Raw genomic sequence first — 22,558 nt, 5'->3', positions numbered from 1 at the left:
ATCATACAAGAAAATAATGAATAGCAGCTGGAAAGGATTGCCCAGGACAGAATCGGATGGAGTGCTGGTAGGCCGCCTATGCTCCTCCACGAGGGATAACAGGCGTAAGTAATGAAAACAGTAAGGAAGAAACAGTAGGAATTGAGTTTTTTTACATCACTAGCCTGAGTTATTATTTTTTTAAAAACAACAACATTCAAATGGTAGAAAAGAGCTCTATAATTATACAAATTAATAATGAAGAATAGCAAAACGAAAGTTATCAAATAGACAGTATATCCATTGGTACAAAAAAGGCACATAAATGATAAGATGTTTTTAAAATATGAAAAAAGAGAATAAAAAAAATAACCTGAAAGAGGGAAGACCAAATCTACTCTTTACAAGCCTGAATTGATGCATTTAATTAAAAACTTATAATTGTTATGTAATAAGACAAGATATTTATTGTTAGAAAAAAACATACCAAAAATAGGAAAACAAGTTAATTACTTCTCTAGCTTCAGTTTAAAATCAAGTGGATAATATGAAAAAAAAAGGTTCATTTCGAGAAAGGAATTCTCACTAAATCATTGCATAATGAATAAACTAAACTGTATAACATTTTAAGCTAACTAATTGTTATAAGGAAAATTATAAATTACTGAAATTAATACAAAGTTGATTAAAAAGATTAAGGAACATGATATAACTATTCTTTAGAATGTTGGTCTTTGTATACCTGTCACATATGTGTATACATAAACTAGATTCCATTTTATTCTGTCAATGAAAAAGCAAAAATTTGATTATATATATATATATATATATATATATATATATATATATATATATATATATATATATATATATAGGAGTACCGGGATTTGGCACACAAGAAGCAATATGGGTTATCTTAAAAGTAGTGTATAATACTTTTATCAAAAGTTAATAGCATTTGTCAAAGTTGGATTCATCATCTACCAGACGATTTCCCACGAGATGAACCAAACGATGGTACTGTTGGCTTTCGAATGGTGGTAGTACTTCCCGAAGTACCAGATGGTAAACTGATTCTAGAAGGCACTGGTCTTTGTTGTACAGTTGATGATGCTGATGATTTAGGAAGGGACTTTGTAGAATTTGATGTCTGGTTTGTTTTGATATTGTTAGAAGAAACACTACTACCACTACTATGAATGCTGTTATTAGAGGATGGGTTATTTCTGAGTGAAGGTTGAGTTTTGTTTATTGGACGATCAAAAGAACTTTGTTCAGGTCCAGTTATACTAGTTTTACGAGAACCAACACGACTACTTATGCTCATTGAAGGCATTTTTTGAGATAGCATTGGAAGACGAGAAATACTTCCATTAGGAAGAGGGATCGATATTTTTGAAGGAATTTTTAAACCTGATTGTCTACTTGGTATTGTTTTGTTGTTGTTAACTGGTTTGGTAATAGATCGGGTTGCTTGGGGACTTTGTAGGTATTTGACATTTGATGCAGAATCTGACAAATGGGGTATACTTTGTTCAAGACCGGGTTCACTTTTTGATACACTATTTTTACCCGATTTTGTATCTTCATCATGTTTCGTAGGTAACGCAGAATCTGAATTGTTTTCCAACACAGTAACATAACTGCTTAACTCATAAGTATCAGGCTGGTGTTCATTTTTCTTAGGATTCATCATTTCACCATTTGGACGAGATATATGTGCTACACTGTTGCTTTCTTGTGTGGTACAATCATTTATGGTATTTACAGTACTATCTATACTGTCTATAATGGGTCTGAGATTTTTTAATTCATTCGTTTGTGATGTTGAATCACAGTCATATACGCGCTTGAAGTCTGGAGCATCGTATGTAGAATTTAATGGTTTAGAGGGTAAAGTCACATCTGTTTGATCCAAATTTGTACTCGAATGCACGTCCGCAATCATATTGACTTTAGGTTCACAATCAACTGAACTTGATAATGTGTTAAAACATTCCTTCGCTATAATAGTATGTTGACGCTCTGGCCTATCATTTGTATCTACGATTGCAATTTCTTCGTGACTGTGTGTTGCGCTAACCCCACAAGAACTTAAACCACTGCCTGATTTTTGCCCAATACTACCAGCGGCACTACTTTTATGTTTACGATGTTTCTCATCTCCAAAACTCGACTCAGTAAGTGAAGTGTTGGAACAATCTAATTTACTTCTACTACCACTGTGTTCACGTAAGTGAGTTTCCTGGAGACGAGCTAATTCAAATACATCTGAGCTTCGCATACTAGAGTAAGATGCGTTAAATTTCTCAGAAATTTTGCGACCTTTTGTAACTAATTCAGTTGCAGAATGCGACTGAGATATTTGGTTAACTCCAGATGAGATATCTAAACTTCTAGTTACATCTATATCACCTTCATTATCCGATATGGGCAGAGAAGTGGTTAATGCATGAGATCTAGAAAGTAGGGAAGGTATCTTAGGAACTGACTCATTGAGAGGGTAGTCATTTACCTCCCTCAGTAAATCCATTTGCTCCTTCGAGTAGGTCCGTGAAAGAACGGATTGTTTTTGACTACTAGGCTTTTGATATGGGCTACTAGTAGCGCCTGGAACAAGCAAAGTGTCATTAGGCTTTGACGAAATTCTGCGGTTACTAATATTAGGTGAAACATTATTATTCGGAGTCGCATGAGGAGAAGCAGGCCGTTGAGATCTGTGTAACTGAGGTAATCCTGAATACACGGCTTGGGAGAAAGGTGGTTTGGGTTTTTCGCAATACATAGCACTATCAATTTCTTGAGCTCTAGCATCAAAGACTTCACGTAAAGGTACCTTTTTATTGTTATTTTGTTTACGTAAAGCATATGTACCTTGTAAATTAGAATACTCGCCAATTGAGCTGTTTAAACTGCGGCGGAGATCTAACTGAGGGTCAATGTTCTGTATATCGCGATTTGGATGTGACAGAAAATTTTTAAAATCCATAGAACCATTCACAGACAGCGTTGAATGGTATATTTGGCGATCACTATCATTTAATCCTACTTCATTAGGCGAATGTTTCCTCAGTGAGGCCTCTTCGATTAACCCTTTGATTTTTGCCAACTCATTTAATCGGTTCAAAAGATGATAGGAATTATTACAGAATTCTGGATCTCGATCAAATGGCGTACGATACCAAATTTTGCAACTGGCTTCAACATCTAAAATAGCACCTTCATCTCTGTTTCCATTTGAGTCTACTTCAATTGGACTACGTGATGGGTCTATCCACCAGTCGCCTCCACCACCTAGTCCCAGATGAGCTTCCAAAACATTCAAATTTTCTTTATTTAAAACAGCAGGTAAAAGAAGCTCAAATGCATCATTGCAATTCTCTACTGATTGATCTTCTTCAATAACTAACGATGATGGTGCATTGATCGAAGATAAAACAATTTTGGTTTCTTCAGAGAATGCAAGATTTGATTGCATTTAAGTTCTAAAATGATCATATAAACAAAAACGAAGCAAATTAGTTGAACGAAGTAATTACACAGTCCACTAGCCATATAAACTATGGGACAAATATGCATCGACCCAAGTTGTGTAACTACATCAGTGGGTTGGAATGAAAATAAAATGAAAAACCAGGAAACCGGAATAAAATTTATACTAATGACAACAAAAGTAACTAAACATAAAGTATGTGGTGAGAAACAAAGAGATGAAATAGCACACACATTAAAAACGGTTTTAATAATAAATTCAGATGTCACTACGACTAATTCCCGGCAGTTACCTATTTAAGTCTGTACATTAATCATGCGCAACATAAAACCTGGGATGTGTGTATATCAGTTAAAGTTGTCACACCTCATCAGCACAGCGACATGAAATCGTCAAATGAAATTCTAGAGTAGAAGAGATAATAACATTATTGGTGGAAAAAGAAAAGAGCAGATATTAAAGAGCCAATTCGAGAAAATACAAATAAGCGAAAAAGAAAATCATAAGGAATTGAGGAACTTATGGTCTAAGGGAAAATGAAGAGTAAATGCACATGCGCTGTCATGAGTGATCCTAAGCCATCTCATCCCAAATCTCCAACCACTGATTTCAATAGTCACGTAGACCCTAACCAGGTAGTCCTCACCTATCCACATGGCTTAGTCCAACAGTCAGTGTTTTTATGGACTGATGCTATGTCTTGATCTGGCTACCCCTGGCTTTTTTCCAGACTACTCCTACAAAATTGTCATTGCGCTGTTGAGGCAGTCGGTGGATGAGGATACGTAAAACATATCCTAACTACTTCAATACATAAACATTCACTGTCACATCAGTCGATTTACCATACATACCTAGTAATCTGGGCCTAACCTCAGAATCGCTAACTTGATGGTTTTAAAATACACGAGCAATAGTTCGAAGATATTTATGATCGAATATTAATAACCTACAAATATCCTAGGTTTTTAAAGGGGGATTGAACTGCTGAACAGTTAACTCATCCTGACTGAGAGGTGGACACTTCGCCTAAGGCACAAGCGATCCAAGTTGATAAAAGCCAACCGAATTTTCTGCATTCTTTACGAGATTTCGACGGACACCAACTCACTAGGGCTGGTGAGAATTCCAGGATAAGAGAAGTGATCGACAAGGCCAACTACTCCAATCCTGATCATTAACTCAAGCATTAAAGCAGACCATTCCTGAAGCAACGTCCTGCATTTAAAGAAAGAACCCATCTTAAACAAGTTTGGATTGTTGCTGAGGGTGACCAAAAGACTATTGCCTCCGGTGTTTACCCAAACTGAACTGTATGATTTGCATATCTCAAGTTAATAAGTGGATCTCTTTGTAGGGTATCAATGTCCAAAAAGTTAGATGATGAAAGCTGCATTCCTAAGAGAATATCTACGACAAACTTAAACAAAAACGGGGAACATTAACAACTCTGATGAACACCACTTGGAGTCATCAGTTGTAATGGCAGTTTGCTACAATATCTGACTCGACAGGTGGCGTTCGAATGGAAAGCCTGCACAGAGCTAACATATTCCTTTGATGCGTTCTTAAATGACAGATAATGGCGTAAAAATAATCGATCTATGAAGTTCAGTGTTGCCTTAAGGTCGAGAAATGCAACCGTGGTTGGGAGTCTGAATAATGTTTGTGCTCTAAAACCTAATGCAAGGTGAATTACTTGATCTACACATCTACGTCCAACTTTGAAACCAGACTGCTTTTCCCAAGGTTTAGTTAACCATAGAGCAATTATTGAAACTACTAACTAAACTGATTCCTCAATGGCTGTCACAAGAGGGTTTTTGTCTTTCGTTGTAGACTGAAACGATTAGTGGTGTAAAGCAGTCAAATAAGATTAGATCTAGTTCTCAGACTTTAGCTGATATCTTAATCTAACAGCCAAAACTAAACCCCAGTCCTTAAAAATTTCGGGAGTTAATCTATAAGAACCTTCTGCTCCACTTGGCTTTAGATTTAGTCATGGTTTTTCTACTTCATAAAGATATAAAGAGCCTATGTAAACATTTCATTCAGGTTGTTTAGCAAAGGTAGGCAACTGAAGAGTAGTTGATGAGCAGCTAAATTGTTCTCGAAATTGTTTTTCCTATGGTTTCAGTATCCTGAGCTGAGAACGGATCCTAGTATCATCTTTTCCAAAAATAATCTTAATGAATCCCGAATTTCTATTACCCCTTTATCTGATAATTCTGAAACGTCATCCAGTGTTATCAATCACGGCTGACTTTCTTTACCGCCTTTGCCTTAGCTATCTATCACTACTCATGATCATTGCGTATATCTTTTATTAGTCTAAGTTTAAATTGCCTTTACCCCTTATCGTGTTCGAAGCCTGAAGGGAGGAGTTTCCAAGCACCGACCACTCCAGTAAACGCTGTTGAAACCGACTGACTTCCTAACCTTTCGGTTGTAGTTACTGATATATATCACTGATATTCTCACCGCTGTCCTGATATCATGCCAACTTAGATCGGAGTGAACATCACTTTGACGATTGACTAACTGCTTCTTTAAGTGTTAATGATAAGCTTTTGACTTTTTTGTGGTTTAAGTGAGCTTGAAAGGATTTTCTTTTTGTGTCTTTTCTATGTTTAGTAAGACACAGACGAATACGTCTAAACATGTGCCCCAGAATGAGGAACAAACTCCTATGGAGTCTCTCCATCGATGGCTGATGTTGATATGGTCTATTTGCGTCTATCGTTGAGTTAATTGTGGAGATCACCATATCAAACGATATCTCTATTTATGCTTACATTTGGTGCTTGTTAAGAATAAACGGTTGTCTATGCATAGTTGCAGCAGTTGGTCGACATCATCTGTTCGTTCAACTGGATCACCGTAAGACTCACCTAAGTGTCTTTCTGATTTAAACTACCTACTTAGGCGTTAAAATCTCCTTCTGTAATTACGACATGCGAGTGTTAGACTTTTTATACTGGTTTTTTTAAAAACTTATCCTTCGCTTCATCCGAACTGTAATCAGTTAGAGCGTAGATACAGCGGCGTGTGTTCCTATTTTTATGCGTTCTTACTTCTCCATTTGGTGGGACAGCACACAAGTGACTATCTATTGGGATTCAATCTACGAGAACTCGTTCAGCTTTGAACTTAATGCTGCGCTCACACCAGTGAGGTTACGAGAGGTAGCAATCAAGACTTTAGATACATGTAGGGTAAATCGTGCTGGTTTTCCGTAATAGCTAGGTGAGGTCAAATAAATGACTACACCTGGATCTTATATATATATGCAAGACACAACATACACCTATGGCACGGTATCCTGAAATCTTTGCTAAGGACGCTTGTTGGTCTAGTTGAAATAAGGTAGGAACATTGAAAGCTCCAATGTGTATTACACAGTGCGGTTTCAGGAGGCCAGGAATAACATCTCGCGAACTCGAATAGTTGGCGATGGTGGCGCATGGAGATAAAGTTATAGGAAAAAGGTTGGTTTAGAAGATGGAAGGAATATTAAGAGGCAGCGAAGGGAGTTGATAATGAACAAGAGGATTTTAATTGCTGTTAGAGGTGTGATGGCGGTCTTCAATTCCCAGTTCCTTACACTATGGAATGATATTTCTTCCTGAGGGATCTGGGAAGGAAACTAGATTAGTAGTGGTCATAGCAAACTGATACAAAAAATAATTGATATTTAAATCTACCCTGCTAAGAAACCGATGAAACATTCGGATTTCAACTGCGTGGTGCTATCTAGGCCTTAACAACTCATTGTGAATATGTTATTTCACTAACCACAATGAAAAGATATTTATAAACATACTCTAAGTATAACTTCTAATGTTGGAAAACGTTGTGTCAACGAGTGAGAATACGACAATATGATTAGCCTTACTAGTTATACAGAACAATTAGTAAAAGCAGCAGACATGAAGTTACGAGATTTAATAATAGATATTTTAAAGGAGGACCAATTTCTAATGTATTACACGGATCAAAAATTTTCAGTGTTAGATGTTGACAATTTTAAAGGCTGGAAACTTGAAATTTTCAAAATAAGTAAAGTGCACGATGTGCGTCTTTAACTATAATTCACCTCAATGAGGAATAAAAGCAATTAAGTAGTTATATGAAGACTTCGAGGATAATAACATAGTACCAGTCCATGAAGCTATCGACTTTCAAACTACATCAAAATCATCCACCAGAGCTACAAATCTCCACCATCTCACTTTCAAACTAAGCTATATCAGTTGGTATCTACTTGCTGTTGTAACGTGAGAAATACTTCTAATTAATAGTTAGAGACACTAAGCGATATAACGCTAAATTTGTCGTAGTCGCATCTACTATACAATCTCAGTTAGTTCCTAGTTGTTCATTTCACTTATGCCGCTTGAACCGTGTTTCTCACGATTGCATTTGTATAGCAGTTCAAACTAATCTCTTTGTTTTGATTTTCACTTAGTTAATTTCTTTCTCATTGTGCTAGTTAGGTGTTATAGTCAGTCAGTCAGCTACAACGTAGGACCAGGCACATATGTGCATCGGTCCAGGTTGCCATACCGCATCAGCACAACAAGATGAACACCGGATTCATAGCAGTGGTTGGGTCAAAGGTGGTAATATATAAGACAAAGATTGCATATAGATAGGTGTTATAACTTGGGTCGATATGTATTTGTGACAGGTTTTACGTTGGTTTACCAACATGAGAATTTTATAATATCCCATTAGATTTCTAGCAACTAATTGAGGTAATCTAGGCAGATCTAGGTGTTTCAGTTTAATACCCTTAGATATATGAAAGTGATTATAGTCTTGATTTTATAGATCAGCGTGGTTAGTACTGGATTAGAAGCAATCATTATATAGTTACTGTTTAGCGATTTCTTATTTAGTATTCACCTGTTGTTATTTCGACATGTCCATCAGTAATACTCCACTACAGTCTTTATAACGGAAAACGACGGTGATGAGAAATATAGAGAGGTCTCATCATAGTTTGTAGCAATCCTTTATTAGAACGCGTCAGATATTGTTCCATATATTCAGGAGGCTTTGATAACTCAGCCGATGAGTAACCTTTGAGTTAACTTTATTTTCCTGCTAATTAAATTATTTTCATAAGTAATCCAGACCTTCATTACATGTGCCTTATTATTGGGACCCTTTTTAATTCTGGACTTGTAAGTTATATATATGCTCGCATGTCTGTAACTGTCTACAGTCTCCTTAATCACGTTATCCATTGTTTGATTCGATATGGATTAATCCTTGTACCGCCCCCAAACGCCCTGGAATGGCCGAGAGTGGGGTGGGGGTGTTGTTTACTAAAATGAGAGGACGAAAAGCGAATGTCCGGCGCTTTAACCGGATTCCAAACCAATGGTGCACATGGGCTCCAGTATCCTGGGGGGGGAATGGCGTATGAACCAATCGTTAGTCACCGGCTACCATGGGAGTGCATCTCCTCACGATGCTCCACTGCCTTGTGGGTCAGACCTTTAGGTCAAAGGCTCGGGGTGTGGCCCCCTAAGAAAACCACCTGTTTCGGTCTGAGCACCCGGGCAGTATCACAGCCCACACACAAATAAAATGAAAAGGATGATATTTACTAAAAATTCTGTTCTACCTTCCCGTTTCCACCATTATTATTATTACACTACCTTAAACTAATCTGGTCGTTATTTTTCTTTTTTTCTTTTATGCTCCTTACCTTCTTTTTTCTCTTGCCAATCTCATTGTTTGTGTGGCGCATATATATTTGGTGCCCTCTCGTACCAATATTTATGTGTTCAAATAAATAAATAAATAAATAATCCTTGTACCGGGTATCGCTTTGAGTAGGGTAGGTTTTACCTTAGTTAATTTGTGTCTCTATATGCCTGGATTAACGGACGTAGGAAATATGTTTTCAAAACGCTCTCAAACTCGCCGATTATATTTCCTTATTCGATAAAGTGATTGTGTGGATGAATATAAGTATGGTTAATCGCGGACACATATTTCGACGTTCCTCATGATACCAGCTGAAAACAGCTAAGGGAATTAAAAATCTGAAAAAATAAGGACTTCGAATGCAAGTCCTTTTGATATAAATAAGTTTCATATCGATAAGTAAAGCCAAATTCGCCTGTAGATCTTCTAGGGTTACTGCCGGTCCCAAACCCACACAAAGGAGGACGGTTGAGCATGGGGTCAGCAACCCTATCCCGTAGAAAACAACCTTGCTGAAAAGACGCTAACAAGAATAAACAAATCAAATCGTTTAAGCTCTGTAGTCTGAGTTGAACGATCTTCGTTCAGAAGAAATATGACGCCTCATGGTGAAAGCCCAGATTCACAAGATCGATGCCCCTTCTAACAACCAGAGCAACAATTAATATAGGTATACAGAATGTTCGAACAATGTGGGAGATCGGAGGGAATAATCAAATAGCTGTGGAAATGAGAGGGAACAATATGGCGGCTCTCGGAATAAGTGAAAACCATTCGACCCAAACTGGACAGAAAAGATTAGATTCCAGAGAGATGCTGCCGCATTCTGATCACGAAGAAAAAACTCACACTCAGGGAATCACACGGATGCTGTCCAAAAAAGCACGGAAGGAACCTGTTGGGTGGGGGAATCTCATGGACGCAGGATCATCAAAGCATTCTTTAAAACAGGGAGGAAGAAGGCGATGACAATGCATGTTATCCAATGTTATGATAGCAACGACAACGATCGGTTTTATGAGAGGCTACAATCAATCATAGCGAAGTGCCCGAGATAGGACCTAACCATACGGATGGGAGACCTAAACGCCAGTCACAATATACAACGACGAGTATGTGGATATCATGGGACAACATGGACTGACTAAGAGAAAGAAACAAAAATGGTGAGAAATTCGCAAATCTATGTGCATTCAACATATCTGTTACATGCGGCACAATATTCCACCACAAACACATACACAAAGCTATATGGGTCTCACCGGATCACACTACACAGAACCAGATCAATCATATTCGCATCATTGGAAAATCAGACGGTCAGTGGAAGAGGTGTGAACCAAGAAAGGAACTGACATAGCTTCGGATCACCACCTGGTGGTTGCCAACATGAAACTGAATCTAAGAGAGCACTTGACAACTGGAGAAACAATATTACGAAGGCTCAATACAGCCTTCCTTCGACACAATGACAAAACTCAATGAATTCAAGATAACTATCAACAACACGTAACAAACCATACAGGATCTAGTGAAAGAAGAGACTACCATGGAGAACGATTGGAAAGGGGCTAAAGAAGTACTAACTTCAAAGTATCAGGTGCTGGGCTGCAACAGGCATCATCATAAGGAATGGATCTCTATCGAAACCCTGCACAAGATTCAAGAGAGGAAGAACAAGAAGACAGAAATTAACAACAGTCGAAAAAGAACAGAGAAAGTCAAGGCACAGACCGTATAAACAGAAACAAACAAGCAAGTGGAGAAGACCACTAGTGCAGAAATATGTGGAAGATCGAGCAACGATAGAGGAAAGGTTTCAGGAGAAGGAAATATGAGACAGCTATATGACACAACGAAGAAACTGGCAGGAAATATGGTAAAGGAGAGAGAAAAGTCAGGGACAAAGAAGGTAAGACAATCAACGAGACTCAAGAACAGAGGAAAAGATGGGTAGAACACTCCGAGGCTTTTTTGGGCAGGCCAGCTCCATTGAATCCACCGAACATCGAAGCAGTACACATGGACCTTCGTATGACTGTCACTCTACCAATAATTGAAGAAATCAGGGTGGTCATCAGACAAATCAAGAGAGGGAAAGCAGTAGCACCTGAAAAACAGGCTGGAATCCGTATGAATGTATAGTCGTGTAAAGACCAACGCGTGACACTACGGATCATCGTTGAACAGTCAATTGAATGGAAATGGCCACTATATATGAACTTACTTAACTATGAGAAGGCGTTTGACAATGTGGATCGGAGAACCTAATCGAACTTCCTTCGCACTACGGTGTGCCTGAAGAGATCGTCAACATCGCCAGGAATTCATACAACGGACTGTAAAGTCGTGGATGGAGGACAACTCACAGACTCATTCGAAGTGACGACCGGAGTCAGACAAGACTGATTACTGTCTCTCGCCCTTTCTCTTTCTTCAGGTGGTTCGTTGGATCACTAAGACCTCTACATTTCAGGGGAAGCACGGAATACAGTGGACAGCTTGAATGGAGCTCGACGATTTGGACTTGGCTGTTCCATCCTATACACACGAACAAATGCAGATCAAGACAACCAGTGTAGCAAAAGCTTCTACATCAGTAGGCCTCAACATACCCAAAGGAAAAAGCAACATCCTCTAATACAATACGAAGAATACCAATCCAATCACACTTGATGGAGAAGCTCTGGAAACGTCTAACTACCTGCTCAGTATCATCGATGAACACGGAGGATCTGATACAGACGTAAAGGAGAGGATCGGAAAAGCAAGAGCAGCATTCTTACAATTGAAGAACATATGGAAATCAAAACAACTGTCAACCAATTGCAAAGTCATAATCTTCAATACGAATGTTAAGACAGTTCTACTGTATGGAGCTGAAACGTGGAGAACTAATACAACCATAATCAAAAGTGCACAAGTATTAACAAACCATTTACTACACAAGATACTTAATCTCATCAGCAACAATCTATTGCGGGAGAAAAAACCAGCTTGGAGCTGAAGAGCAAATCAGGAAAAGATTATGGAAGTGGATAGGACATACATTGAGGAAATCATCAAAATGCATTACGATGCAAGCGTTAACTTGGAACCCTGAAGGGAAACGGAATAGAGGAAGGCTGAAGAACACACCACGTCTGGAATCGGAAGCAGACATTAAAAGGATGAATAGCAACTGGAAAGGTTTGACTACTCCGCGAGGAGTGACAGGAGTAAGTAAATGAGTAAAGCCACCTGAAGCGGCAAGCCTATAATTTATGGCGAGCCAATGAGATTAAGTGTAGCAAGCTTTGGATTTGGGCACACACACATTCAAAGCGTTTTTGGATTATAGCCGATGTTAGTTTGTGATGAAAACTTCCAATTTATTTCATAATCATAAATTAAAACTCTAAATCCTAATCCTAATCCCTCATATTAATTTATAACCCTCTGATGAACCAAGCCAGTAGGTGAATTGTCTAAAGTTCACTAGCATCGCTCAGAATGGTTTAAATGGACGGAACAGAAGAAGCTTTGGCTTAACGGTCAGTCAGTCAGCTACAACGTAGGACCAGACACATATATGCATCGGTCCAATCTGCCATACAGCATTAGCACAGCAACATGAACACCGAATTCATAGAAATAGTTAAGTCAATAGTGGTAATATATAAAAGAAAGATTGCATATAAGGATATAGTACAGGAAGAAAAAATTAGTACGTAGAAAGATATGAAGCGACTTTGATCTCATAGTTTAAGGGATACCGTATCTAGTGGCAGTGCATCGACAATACCACCACGCAGGAGTCAAGGTATATTATCGATAAAAGAGTAAAAAAGAAATTGGTAGATCATAGTGAGAAACTGTCATTAGTCGCTAAGATTATGCTACGTTTTCTCCTAAAGGACTGCTGGGAAGTCGCTTGGACTAGTCCAGTCGGCAGCAAACTCCAGCATTTGACAACACCTAAACAGTAGAAGTTATGTCTACAATCTGTTCTGCTGTCTTGTGTCTATAGTTTCTGGGTGTTACCCCATAGGTTTGTGTTGGAGCCAAACTTATGTAGGTGTTTAAGGGGATGTCCAGAAGTGTTAAGTACACTGTAAGCCACTAGAAGGCCACTTCTAAGACGCCTGTACTCTACTGGGTAGAGGTTCAGTGATTGGGGACGCTCTTCATAAGGCTTGCAATTGAGTCCCGAAATGATTTCGTGGCTCATCGTTCGATGCGTTCCAGAGTGTCCTTATCCTTTTGGAGAGAGGGAGGAAATACTATGCTTCCGTACTCTAAATAGAGACGAGTAAAACTGTTGAAGATTATGCTGAGAGTTCTACTGTCAGACTGGCCGCAAATGCGCTTCAGTGTTACCAGTGCAAGGTTTGCTCGACAGACACTTTTGTCTCAGTTAGAGTAAGACAATTAAATCGTAAGGTAGCAACACTCTTAAATCTTTTTCAACTTAGGATACCTCTAGAGGGAAGTTGCCTAAGTTGTAACTGTACTCTGTAACATGTCTCAGACGGACTACTTTACACTTTGAAGTGTTAATGCTAAGTTCGTTGTCATCTGTCCTAGTACTGAACCCTCACTAAGACATTCCACAGTCTGAGAGAAAGTGAAGTTAACCCTGACCTTAAAATGTCGACTACTTTGATATGAAGTGAGTCAATCAATTCAGTTTCAGTTTGGAAGGGACAGGAGGCTTGATGGCCTGTGTTAGTCCTGGCAATGGTGGTCTCTCAGTTGATCCAACTTTCTTCTGAATGAGTCGACGGATGGAGCCTCAACCACGTGCTGAGGTAATGAATTCCACTCGTTTATGATTCGATGGGAAAGTCGATAGTCAGCTGACAAGTAATTTGTCCTGGGCTTGTGAACTTTTTCGGAGTGTTCCCGTAAATTCTCTGTTTCGGAAGACAAGAAAAATGAGGGCATGTTAGGTGCGAATTTATCACTAAGCAATTTGAAAACTGTAATCAAGTCCCCTCTAGTTCTACGATATGACAACGGGGAAAGGTTTAGGTTGGCCAATCGAGATTCATACGGAAGCTTCGCTATTCCGGGAATCAGCTTAGTTGCTGTTTTCTGAACCTTTTCCAGAAGCTCACTGTCTTTTTTTAAGCAGGGGCTAGCCGCTTGTATGCAGTACTCAAGTTTAGGACGTACGAACACTGTATACAAAGTTAAAAACGTTTTAGCGTCGACATGACTAAAAACCCTACGTATTGACCATAAGGTTCTAAAACCTTTGGTGGCTATTGCACGGCAGTGTGCAGTAGTCTTTAAGTCTTGGCTAACGATAACTCCTAAGTCATTATGCGTCTGGACAACAGGTAGTTCAGTGTTATTTATCGTGTATGTATCTGTACCTTGATGACCGATATGCATCACAACACACTCGGAGGTATTTATGGGCAACTGCCAGGTTTGAGACCATTCAGCTAATTTCTTCATGTCATTTAGGAGTTCTGAGCTATCACCCTTACATCGTATCGTTCTCCATATCTTGACATTTTCAGCATATAGCAAGACCGATGATGATAGGAAACGAGGAAGGTCATTTACATACAAGAGGAATAGCACTGGCCCTAAAACTGTACCCTGGGGCACTCCACTAAGCACAGTTTCCCAGCTAGATAACTTTGAGTTCACCCGTACTCTTTGTTGGCGCCCAACTAGGAAGTATTTTATCCACATCAATAGATTACCTCCAATCCCGATATTTCTTAGCTTATATAACAGCCGGTTGTGCGGAACATTGTCTAAAGCTTTGCTGAAATCGATGTAGGCTACGTCTACAGGTAACGTTTGGTCCTTAAAAGGGCACCAGCTTTCACGAGCGACTAATAACTTAGTGAGACAAGAATAACATTATGAGACCGTGCTGCTTCTCCGAAAGGATCCGGTTTTCATCGAGGTACCTAAACAGCTCCTTGTGAATAGTCTTTTCTAAGATTTTAATAACCACACTAATTAAGCCAACGGGTCGGTAATTCTCAGGTTTATATTTCGTACCTGTTTTGAAGACAGGACTTACTATGGCGTTCCTCCAATCTTTTGGTAAACGATCCTGCATTATGGATAGATTAAAGCATATGCTTAAAGGGTTCGCAACGGAGTTACATAATTCCTTCAGTAGCCTAGGATGCCATTTATCGGGTCCCGTGGATTTACCTATGTCAAGCTTATTTAGCAGACCAAATACATCGAGTTCTTTGATGGTCACGCTATCCAGTGTATATGTGGGGGATTTGTATGTGCTGATGGGAAGGGTGCTTCTATGGTGTATGCATTGCTAAAGTAGTTCGAGAACACTTGAGCCTTACCAAAGTCGTCCTCCACTAATGATGCGGCAGTACTGTCTCCCCATATTGCAGGAATATTTCCTCTTATTTTTGTTCTTTGGTTTATATAGGAATACAAATGTTTAGGACATTCTATGGATTCCTTAACAATCTTTTCTTCGTACAAATTTCTAGACTTACGGAGGGTTGAGGCACAGGTATTCCGGGCTTTTCGATACTGAGATTTTGTCTCATCAGCTCCCAGTAACCTAAATCTATCCCACATTTTTCTTCTCTTACGGAGAAGGATGCGGACCTCCCTACTGAACCATGGTGGGGAGTTTCTCGGCCCACTTGGCACAGTCCAAGAAATGTGGGGTGCGGTAACTTTTAAGTATAAATTTCGAAATGCGTCCCAAGCCGTTTCAATTGAGGACTCTGGGTCTATTGTCCAATCTACTAACGATGCTGAGTGCATGATATCTGGTATGTTTGCTTTCCAGACGTTAGGTCTAGATTGAGCTAACGCGTGCTCGTGATTGACGGTTATATGGAAGTCGAAAGTTAAAACTGCGTGATCACTTTTACCTAGGGGTGGCATGTAATGGAGGTTCGCAACGTCATCCTCATAGTGAGTCAATATAAGATCTAGTAAGGATGATTCAGTGTCCGGGTCGTACCTAGTCGCTTTTTTCACATGTTGCACTAGAGCACATGTGATAACCCCATCAACTAGTTCCTGCTCGAAAGAATTCTCCGACGATTTAGTTCGCAGATTTTCCCAGTCTACCATAGGTGCATTAAAGTCCCCTAGGATTAGACATCGACCACTTTGGGACCAAGTATTGAGACTGCTTAACAGGACTTCATTTACCTCACAGCTTGGATTGTGATAGACCAAACCAATCCACAGCTCTTGTCCCTTGCATTTCAAGCGGCAGCTAACTAATACACACGTCCCACTCTCATGGGATACACTATCGATAATGGTAAATGGGATAGCATTCCTAATGAATAGAGCTACTCCCCCTCCTTTGCGCTTTTGTGTTCTGACGGCCCTTACTAACATAAAAACCCCGAAATCAAGTTCCATACTATCTATAGCCTGTGTCAGCCAGGTTTCTGTGACTGCGATTATGTCTGGCTTTGTAGAGTCAATCTGTACACCTAGTTCCGATCGCTTATTGAGTAAGCTTCAGGCATTAGTTTAACAGACCCGAAGCCTATTTAAGTGGCTTCGTGTTTCATCCAGAGTGGCTTGGGCATCATTCTCTGTCGAAGTCTTACAACCCAAAAATTTACAATTTTTATATCCTTTTCGCCAGCGTCTAACCTAATTTGTAGTTTTTCGGCTTCCCGTCTTTTTACGTGATCTGCCAACGACAAGTCCTTACGGATAAAAACTACTGAACCCTTTAATTCATGTGGATTCTGTAAAATTAAGTTGCGCTCATTCGAAGACTTGAATGCTACTTTAAGCAGTCTGGATAGATTAGGCTTCAAGTTCGCTAGACTATCTAGTCTGTACACCTTTAACAAGGTGACTCCAAGAGTATTTTGAGGCATGAGTTGATTAAGTAGCTGTTTTATTAGCACAATGTTATGCCCAAAACGAGTTTTTGGTTCAGAGCTTTCATTCTCATTGATTGTATGAAAAATAACAGATCTGTCACTGTAATCAGCCTTCGATTTTTCAACTACTTTTATGGGAGCAGGACTCCCTTTTATATCGTTATGTTGTTTCTTCCTTACAACCTGTGCCCATTCGTTAACATTGCTATGAGAAGCAACCACAGTTGCGTCAAAAATACTGTGGGATTCCGGAGGGTTGTCGACAATTTGGAAGGTCAGGTTATGCTTCCCGCTAGAAACCGATCGAGCCTTGCGATTGCGGCTTTTAGGCGTTTCCTGCTGGATACCATTTAGAAGACGAGGGACAGAAGGAACTTATTTTATTGAGTTTTTGGTTAAGAGAGACCTTTTTGAAGACTGTTTTTCCTCCTTTGGTCGGAGTGAGTCACCTTTTTCCGAACTCATCTGAGTTTGCTTCACACCAATTTGCGTGTCGAAAGAGCGATTACTGTTCGGTGTCCCGACCGCGCTTGCCAAAAGACTTTTTTGCAGTATTTACCAGTGAGATGGCTTGGGTTAGCAAGCTGTTTGCATCCGAACAGCGCTGTTGACAAAGCCATACGCAACCGTTTTTACTGGACCGTTTGAAAGCCACAGGCGTTAAATTCGTGCAAACTTCGTGGTACCAGCCTTTGCACTCTTCACATTGCATGCCGCTTTCAACGGAATAACGACAGCCCAGACGCTGGCAATTGCTTTTTTCGCACTGTCCAGTCATTAAACAGAGGTCTTTATTTAGGAAAAAGAACTAGATGCAATAATACTCAGAGACAAAAGTGGTCTATGACCAAAAAAGTGGAGAACTGTAGATTGTTAGGACCAAAAGTACTAACAGATGCAATAGAAAACAAAGTACTCAAAAGTACTGACGACAAACTAATTTAGAAACACAAACGATACTCTAATCGAATGCTTTAACTGAAATAAATTCAATTAAAGTGAAAACAGTAGTCTTGATACGTAATAAACGATCAAAACAATGGAATTTACTCAGCGAGGAAAAATACCACTGTCCTTTTAATTAGCGCGTGATTTGATGCCTCATCGTCTGAGATCATTGATAAGACATATATAGTTGACCCTATCAAGAGCTTTTGAGAAGTCTAGGTAAATTTATTAACCTCCCCCTTGTGATCAAGGATGGTTGTCCATCTCTACCGCAGTCAGCAGGTTGGCTATACAAGAATCCGTCTATAAACCATAGTTCCACTGGCAGTTTCATGTTAGGACCCATTTTAGCTCGTAACTTCGGTGTCCATATAATCGAAACAAAAGATCTACTTATTTTATATATAAAATAAGTCCTTTTAGGAACTTCGAATTTCACTCCAAATTGGGTCTACCAATTATTGAGTGTCGAATAAGTCCTTTTAAGAACTTCAAATTTCACTCCAAATTGGGTCTACCAATTATTGGGTGTCGAATAAATAAAGGACATTTTACGGACGTGATTTCTCTTTTTAAAATAATCCTTACCTTGAACGACTTTTTGGGCAGGCTAAGATCGACCAAACGTCTTATTGAGATATAAATATCCCTATAACCAACCTTGACGTATCAAATGCAGCGGGACATTTCATGCGATATCACCTTCGCGCACAAATAGTTGGAACTGTTCAGTCCTCAATCTTCAGTAACAGGGATAGGTCTATTGACCTATATTAGTCCTTGAAGTTTGTAACACTGTAAGGTTCAATTTTGTTTTGAATATATCAACAGAAGGTACTGATACTATGTGTTCCGGTAGAGAATTCAAGTAATTCACTACTCGATGCGAGAAACGAAACTCCAGACGTAGACGATTTGTTCCTGGTTTTTGAACTGTCTTCGAATGTCCTCCCAAATGGTCAGTTCTAGTCGGAACAAAAAGGCAAGGCATATTAATACCAGGGTCATCGTTCAGTATAGGATAGGCCAATATTATATCACCACATATTCTACGATAAGGTAACGGAAATAAGTTCAGGTGACTCAGTCGGTCTTCATATGATAGGTTGAAGAGACCTTTTACAACTTTAGTCCCTCGTCGTTGAACTCCTTTCAGCATATCCCCCTCACACTTGAAACAAGGACTCTGCTTTAATCTCATATTCCTGTAGCGGTGAATAAATTCCCAAAATAAATAGCTCTGTAAGTCTTTGATATTGGATGCTGACCACAGTAGTTTTAATGGACCCATCTAGATGAAGGCGCTCGGTCATGTATCCGCACCAGGTCACGAGTAGGAACACCGTGCTCAACATCACCTGCAATCGCTAGCCAGATTAGATCAAACGATCCTCGATATATTGGTAGCCCATCAAATATGTCTTCGAACCTCCTCGCTTCTGTCTTTTGATTTCACTTGGTGAGTACGATTCATATCAAAAGGTGTTACTGGTTAAAGCATTGTCAAAACTTCAAATACCTGTGGCATTTTCATTCCCAATGTGGTCGCTCGGATGTCGGCTATAATAATTTACGTATTCATCCAAATACTGTAAAGACCTACGAATAGACCGCAATAACTCATAGCTTATTGCAGTATCAGCCTTACAGTGGCTGGTGGTTTTGAGATCACTGCTCGGTATGACTCTTGATTCTTTATAGTTTCTTACTCTGGGTAACGCGTATCCACATATTGTATAGTGATGCCAATCATCATAGTTACTTAATCGCACCATCACACTCTTGTTAGAATTCACTTCTAATAACCACCCGTCTATCAGTGCCATCAATGAGTTGAGATCATCCTGAATTACCATGCTATCTGACATCCCTTGTGTGTCATCGGCGAAGAGTAGAACGGACGATTTTGCTACAATTGGTAATTCATTTACATAAAAAAAGAGAAGAGGGCTAAGGATTGTGCCTTGGAGAACTCCATTTTTTACGGGTTCTCACGAAGAGAGAGCTCCATTTACCCTTATCCTACACCTCCTCTCATGGAGAAAGTTACTTATTTAATCTACGACTGTATAATGGATTCCAAAACGTTCCAGATTGAATTTAAAACCGGGATGGGAGACCTTATAAAAGACATTATTTAGATCTATGTAAATCACATCTACGGGTATATTTCGATCTTTTGCCCCAGCCCAGTCTTCTCTTTCAATGAGAAGATTTTTCAATTATGATAGGCCTCATCGTAAACCATATTGTTCCCTGGAGAAAAGATTATGCCCTTCCACATAATTTATAACAGCCATCCGAATAACTTTTTAATTAGTTTGACAGCCGCATTAGTAAAGCTAAAGGGTCGATAGTTACTAACTAAATCCCTTCTCTCAGCCGGCAGTCTGGACTGCCTCACAGACATGTCAAACAGTATGGCTATATGTTCAGCAATTACATCTGATGGGGCTTTTATAATCCTAGTGTAAATATCATTGAGCTCACTGGACTTATAAGTTTTGAGATGCTGAAGTAGTCTTAAGACAGTACCTTCCTCAATAACTACAGGGTCCATAAACAAGCCGCCACAGTCACAACGAGATATTCCGATAAAGATTCGGCTTTTTCGGTATCGCTTCTTGCCAATATTCGTGTATCAGTAGTAATGGAACTCAACCGTATCTCTGAGATCGCCATTTTATATACAAGAATAGCCGTTTCGGACTGTATTTACAATCCTTATTCGATGCTTTTCATATGATTGTCTAGTCTTACTTATTGACGCTTTACAAGCACTACTAATCTTACAATAACTGGATATGTACTGTTCTAAGCCAGTGGAGATGAACATATTCCAGTGCTTTCCCCTACATCGAAGAAGTTTCTTGACCTGTTTAATTATCTATGGTGTACTGTTATTCGACCTACGTGGTACCAGGTATAGTAAGAATGAGGACGTAACGGAACAAAACTTGCCCTTAAATATAGACCATGCCTCATCAACTGATGAGCTAGTATTTACTGACCAAACTGCCTTAAAAGCACACACCTGAAAGAGTGATATGTTAGCTCTTCATATATTTGGGCAAGGCTTAACCTGATAGCATATCGTGTCACTAGATCTACACGTGAATGACAAAGCAGCGTGATAGCAATTCAAAACGACGGAAGAATACCTAGGCTCCCAAAATATTCAGTCATATAAATGATAACCAAGTCCAACAGAGGAGAACACTGTTTTGAATCAAATGGTTCCGGACGAGATGGAAAGAACGTTCACATAACGGGCTTCCGTATCTAGTAGTAGTGCATCGACAATACTTCCAGCAGGAACCAAGTTATATTAACGATAATAGAGGGTGAAAAATAGAAATTGGTAGATCATAGTGAGAAACTGTCCTTAGTCCGTAAGAATATGTTACGTTTCTCCTAAAGGACCGTTGGGAAGTCGGCAGCAAATTCCAGCATTTGACAACTCTTAAGGAGCAGAAGTTGTTAGATGGTGGTTGAAGGTAGTCGGCAGGAAACCCTGGACCCGAGTTTCGTGCTACTTGGCACTCGTCAACAAGGTGTACCTGTAATCTTGAGGGAACTGATTCTCCCTGACGGATCTGATCCCGTGTCACCCAGCTTCACAGTCAGAGACGTTACCACTGAGCTATCTGGGCCGCGACCGACCTCCTGTAGGACTGAGATGTAATCACAATTGATTGATCACTGGGTGGTGATCAATGTCATCTGTGTCAAGTCCTTATCAGTGCAGGTCGAACGCTATCACCACCCAGTGACCAATCAATTGTGAGTAGAAGTTGTGTATACAATCTGTTCTGCTGTCTTGTGTCTATAGTTTCTGGGTGTTACCCCATAGGTTTGTGTTGGAGCCAAACTTATGTAGGTGTTTAAGGGGATGTCCAGAAGTGTTAAGTACACTGTAAGCCACTAGAAGGCCACTTCTAAGACGCCTGTACTCTACTGGGTAGAGGTTCAGTGATTGGGGACGCTCTTCATAAGGCTTGCAATTGAGTCCCGAAATGATTTCGTGGCTCATCGTTCGATGCGTTCCAGAGTGTCCTTATCCTTTTGGAGAGAGGGAGGAAATACTATGCTTCCGTACTCTAAATAGAGACGAGTAAAACTGTTGAAGATTATGCTGAGAGTTCTACTGTCAGACTGGCCGCAAATGCGCTTCAGTGTTACCAGTGCAAGGTTTGCTCGACAGACACTTTTGTCTCAGTTAGAGTAAGACAATTAAATCGTAAGGTAGCAACACTCTTAAATCTTTTTCAACTTAGGATACCTCTAGAGGGAAGTTGCCTAAGTTGTAACTGTACTCTGTAACATGTCTCAGACGGACTACTTTACACTTTGAAGTGTTAATGCTAAGTTCGTTGTCATCTGTCCTAGTACTGAACCCTCACTAAGACATTCCACAGTCTGAGAGAAAGTGAAGTTAACCCTGACCTTAAAATGTCGACTACTTTGATATGAAGTGAGTCAATCAATTCAGTTTCAGTTTGGAAGGGACAGGAGGCTTGATGGCCTGTGTTAGTCCTGGCAATGGTGGTCTCTCAGTTGATCCAACTTT

General features: G+C 39.6%; 2 protein-coding genes across 2 annotated transcripts; both read right to left on the bottom strand.

The window, feature by feature from the left end:
* Nucleotides 1-197: 197 nt before the first annotated feature.
* On the bottom strand, nt 198-18,765 carry MS3_00004353 (uncharacterized protein). The gene is made up of 2 exons (XM_012941895.2): nt 18,577-18,765; nt 198-3,464 (listed from the first exon to the last, which is right to left on the bottom strand). Exon 2 carries the CDS (start codon nt 3,455-3,457, stop codon nt 956-958), a length of 2,502 nt encoding a protein of 833 aa, XP_012797349.1. The 5' UTR covers nt 3,458-3,464; nt 18,577-18,765; the 3' UTR covers nt 198-955.
* On the bottom strand, nt 13,400-21,839 carry MS3_00004352 (uncharacterized protein; the record flags this gene model as incomplete). The annotated part of the gene is given in 14 exon segments (XM_012941896.2): nt 13,400-13,577; nt 13,938-15,027; nt 15,065-15,358; nt 15,511-15,706; nt 16,756-17,414; nt 17,490-17,581; nt 17,682-17,806; nt 18,818-19,172; nt 19,579-19,897; nt 20,075-20,187; nt 20,298-20,510; nt 20,540-20,697; nt 20,708-20,840; nt 21,835-21,839. 14 exon segments carry the CDS (start codon nt 21,837-21,839, stop codon nt 13,400-13,402), a joined length of 3,930 nt encoding a protein of 1,309 aa, XP_012797350.2.
* Between the last annotated feature and the right edge of the window lie 719 nt (nt 21,840-22,558).

This window comes from Schistosoma haematobium, chromosome ZW (assembly GCF_000699445.3).
Source record: "Schistosoma haematobium chromosome ZW, whole genome shotgun sequence".
Taxonomy (NCBI): domain Eukaryota; kingdom Metazoa; phylum Platyhelminthes; class Trematoda; order Strigeidida; family Schistosomatidae; genus Schistosoma; species Schistosoma haematobium.
Note: the sequence above shows the minus strand (reverse complement) of the source record. Positions and strands in the feature narration are given on the sequence as shown.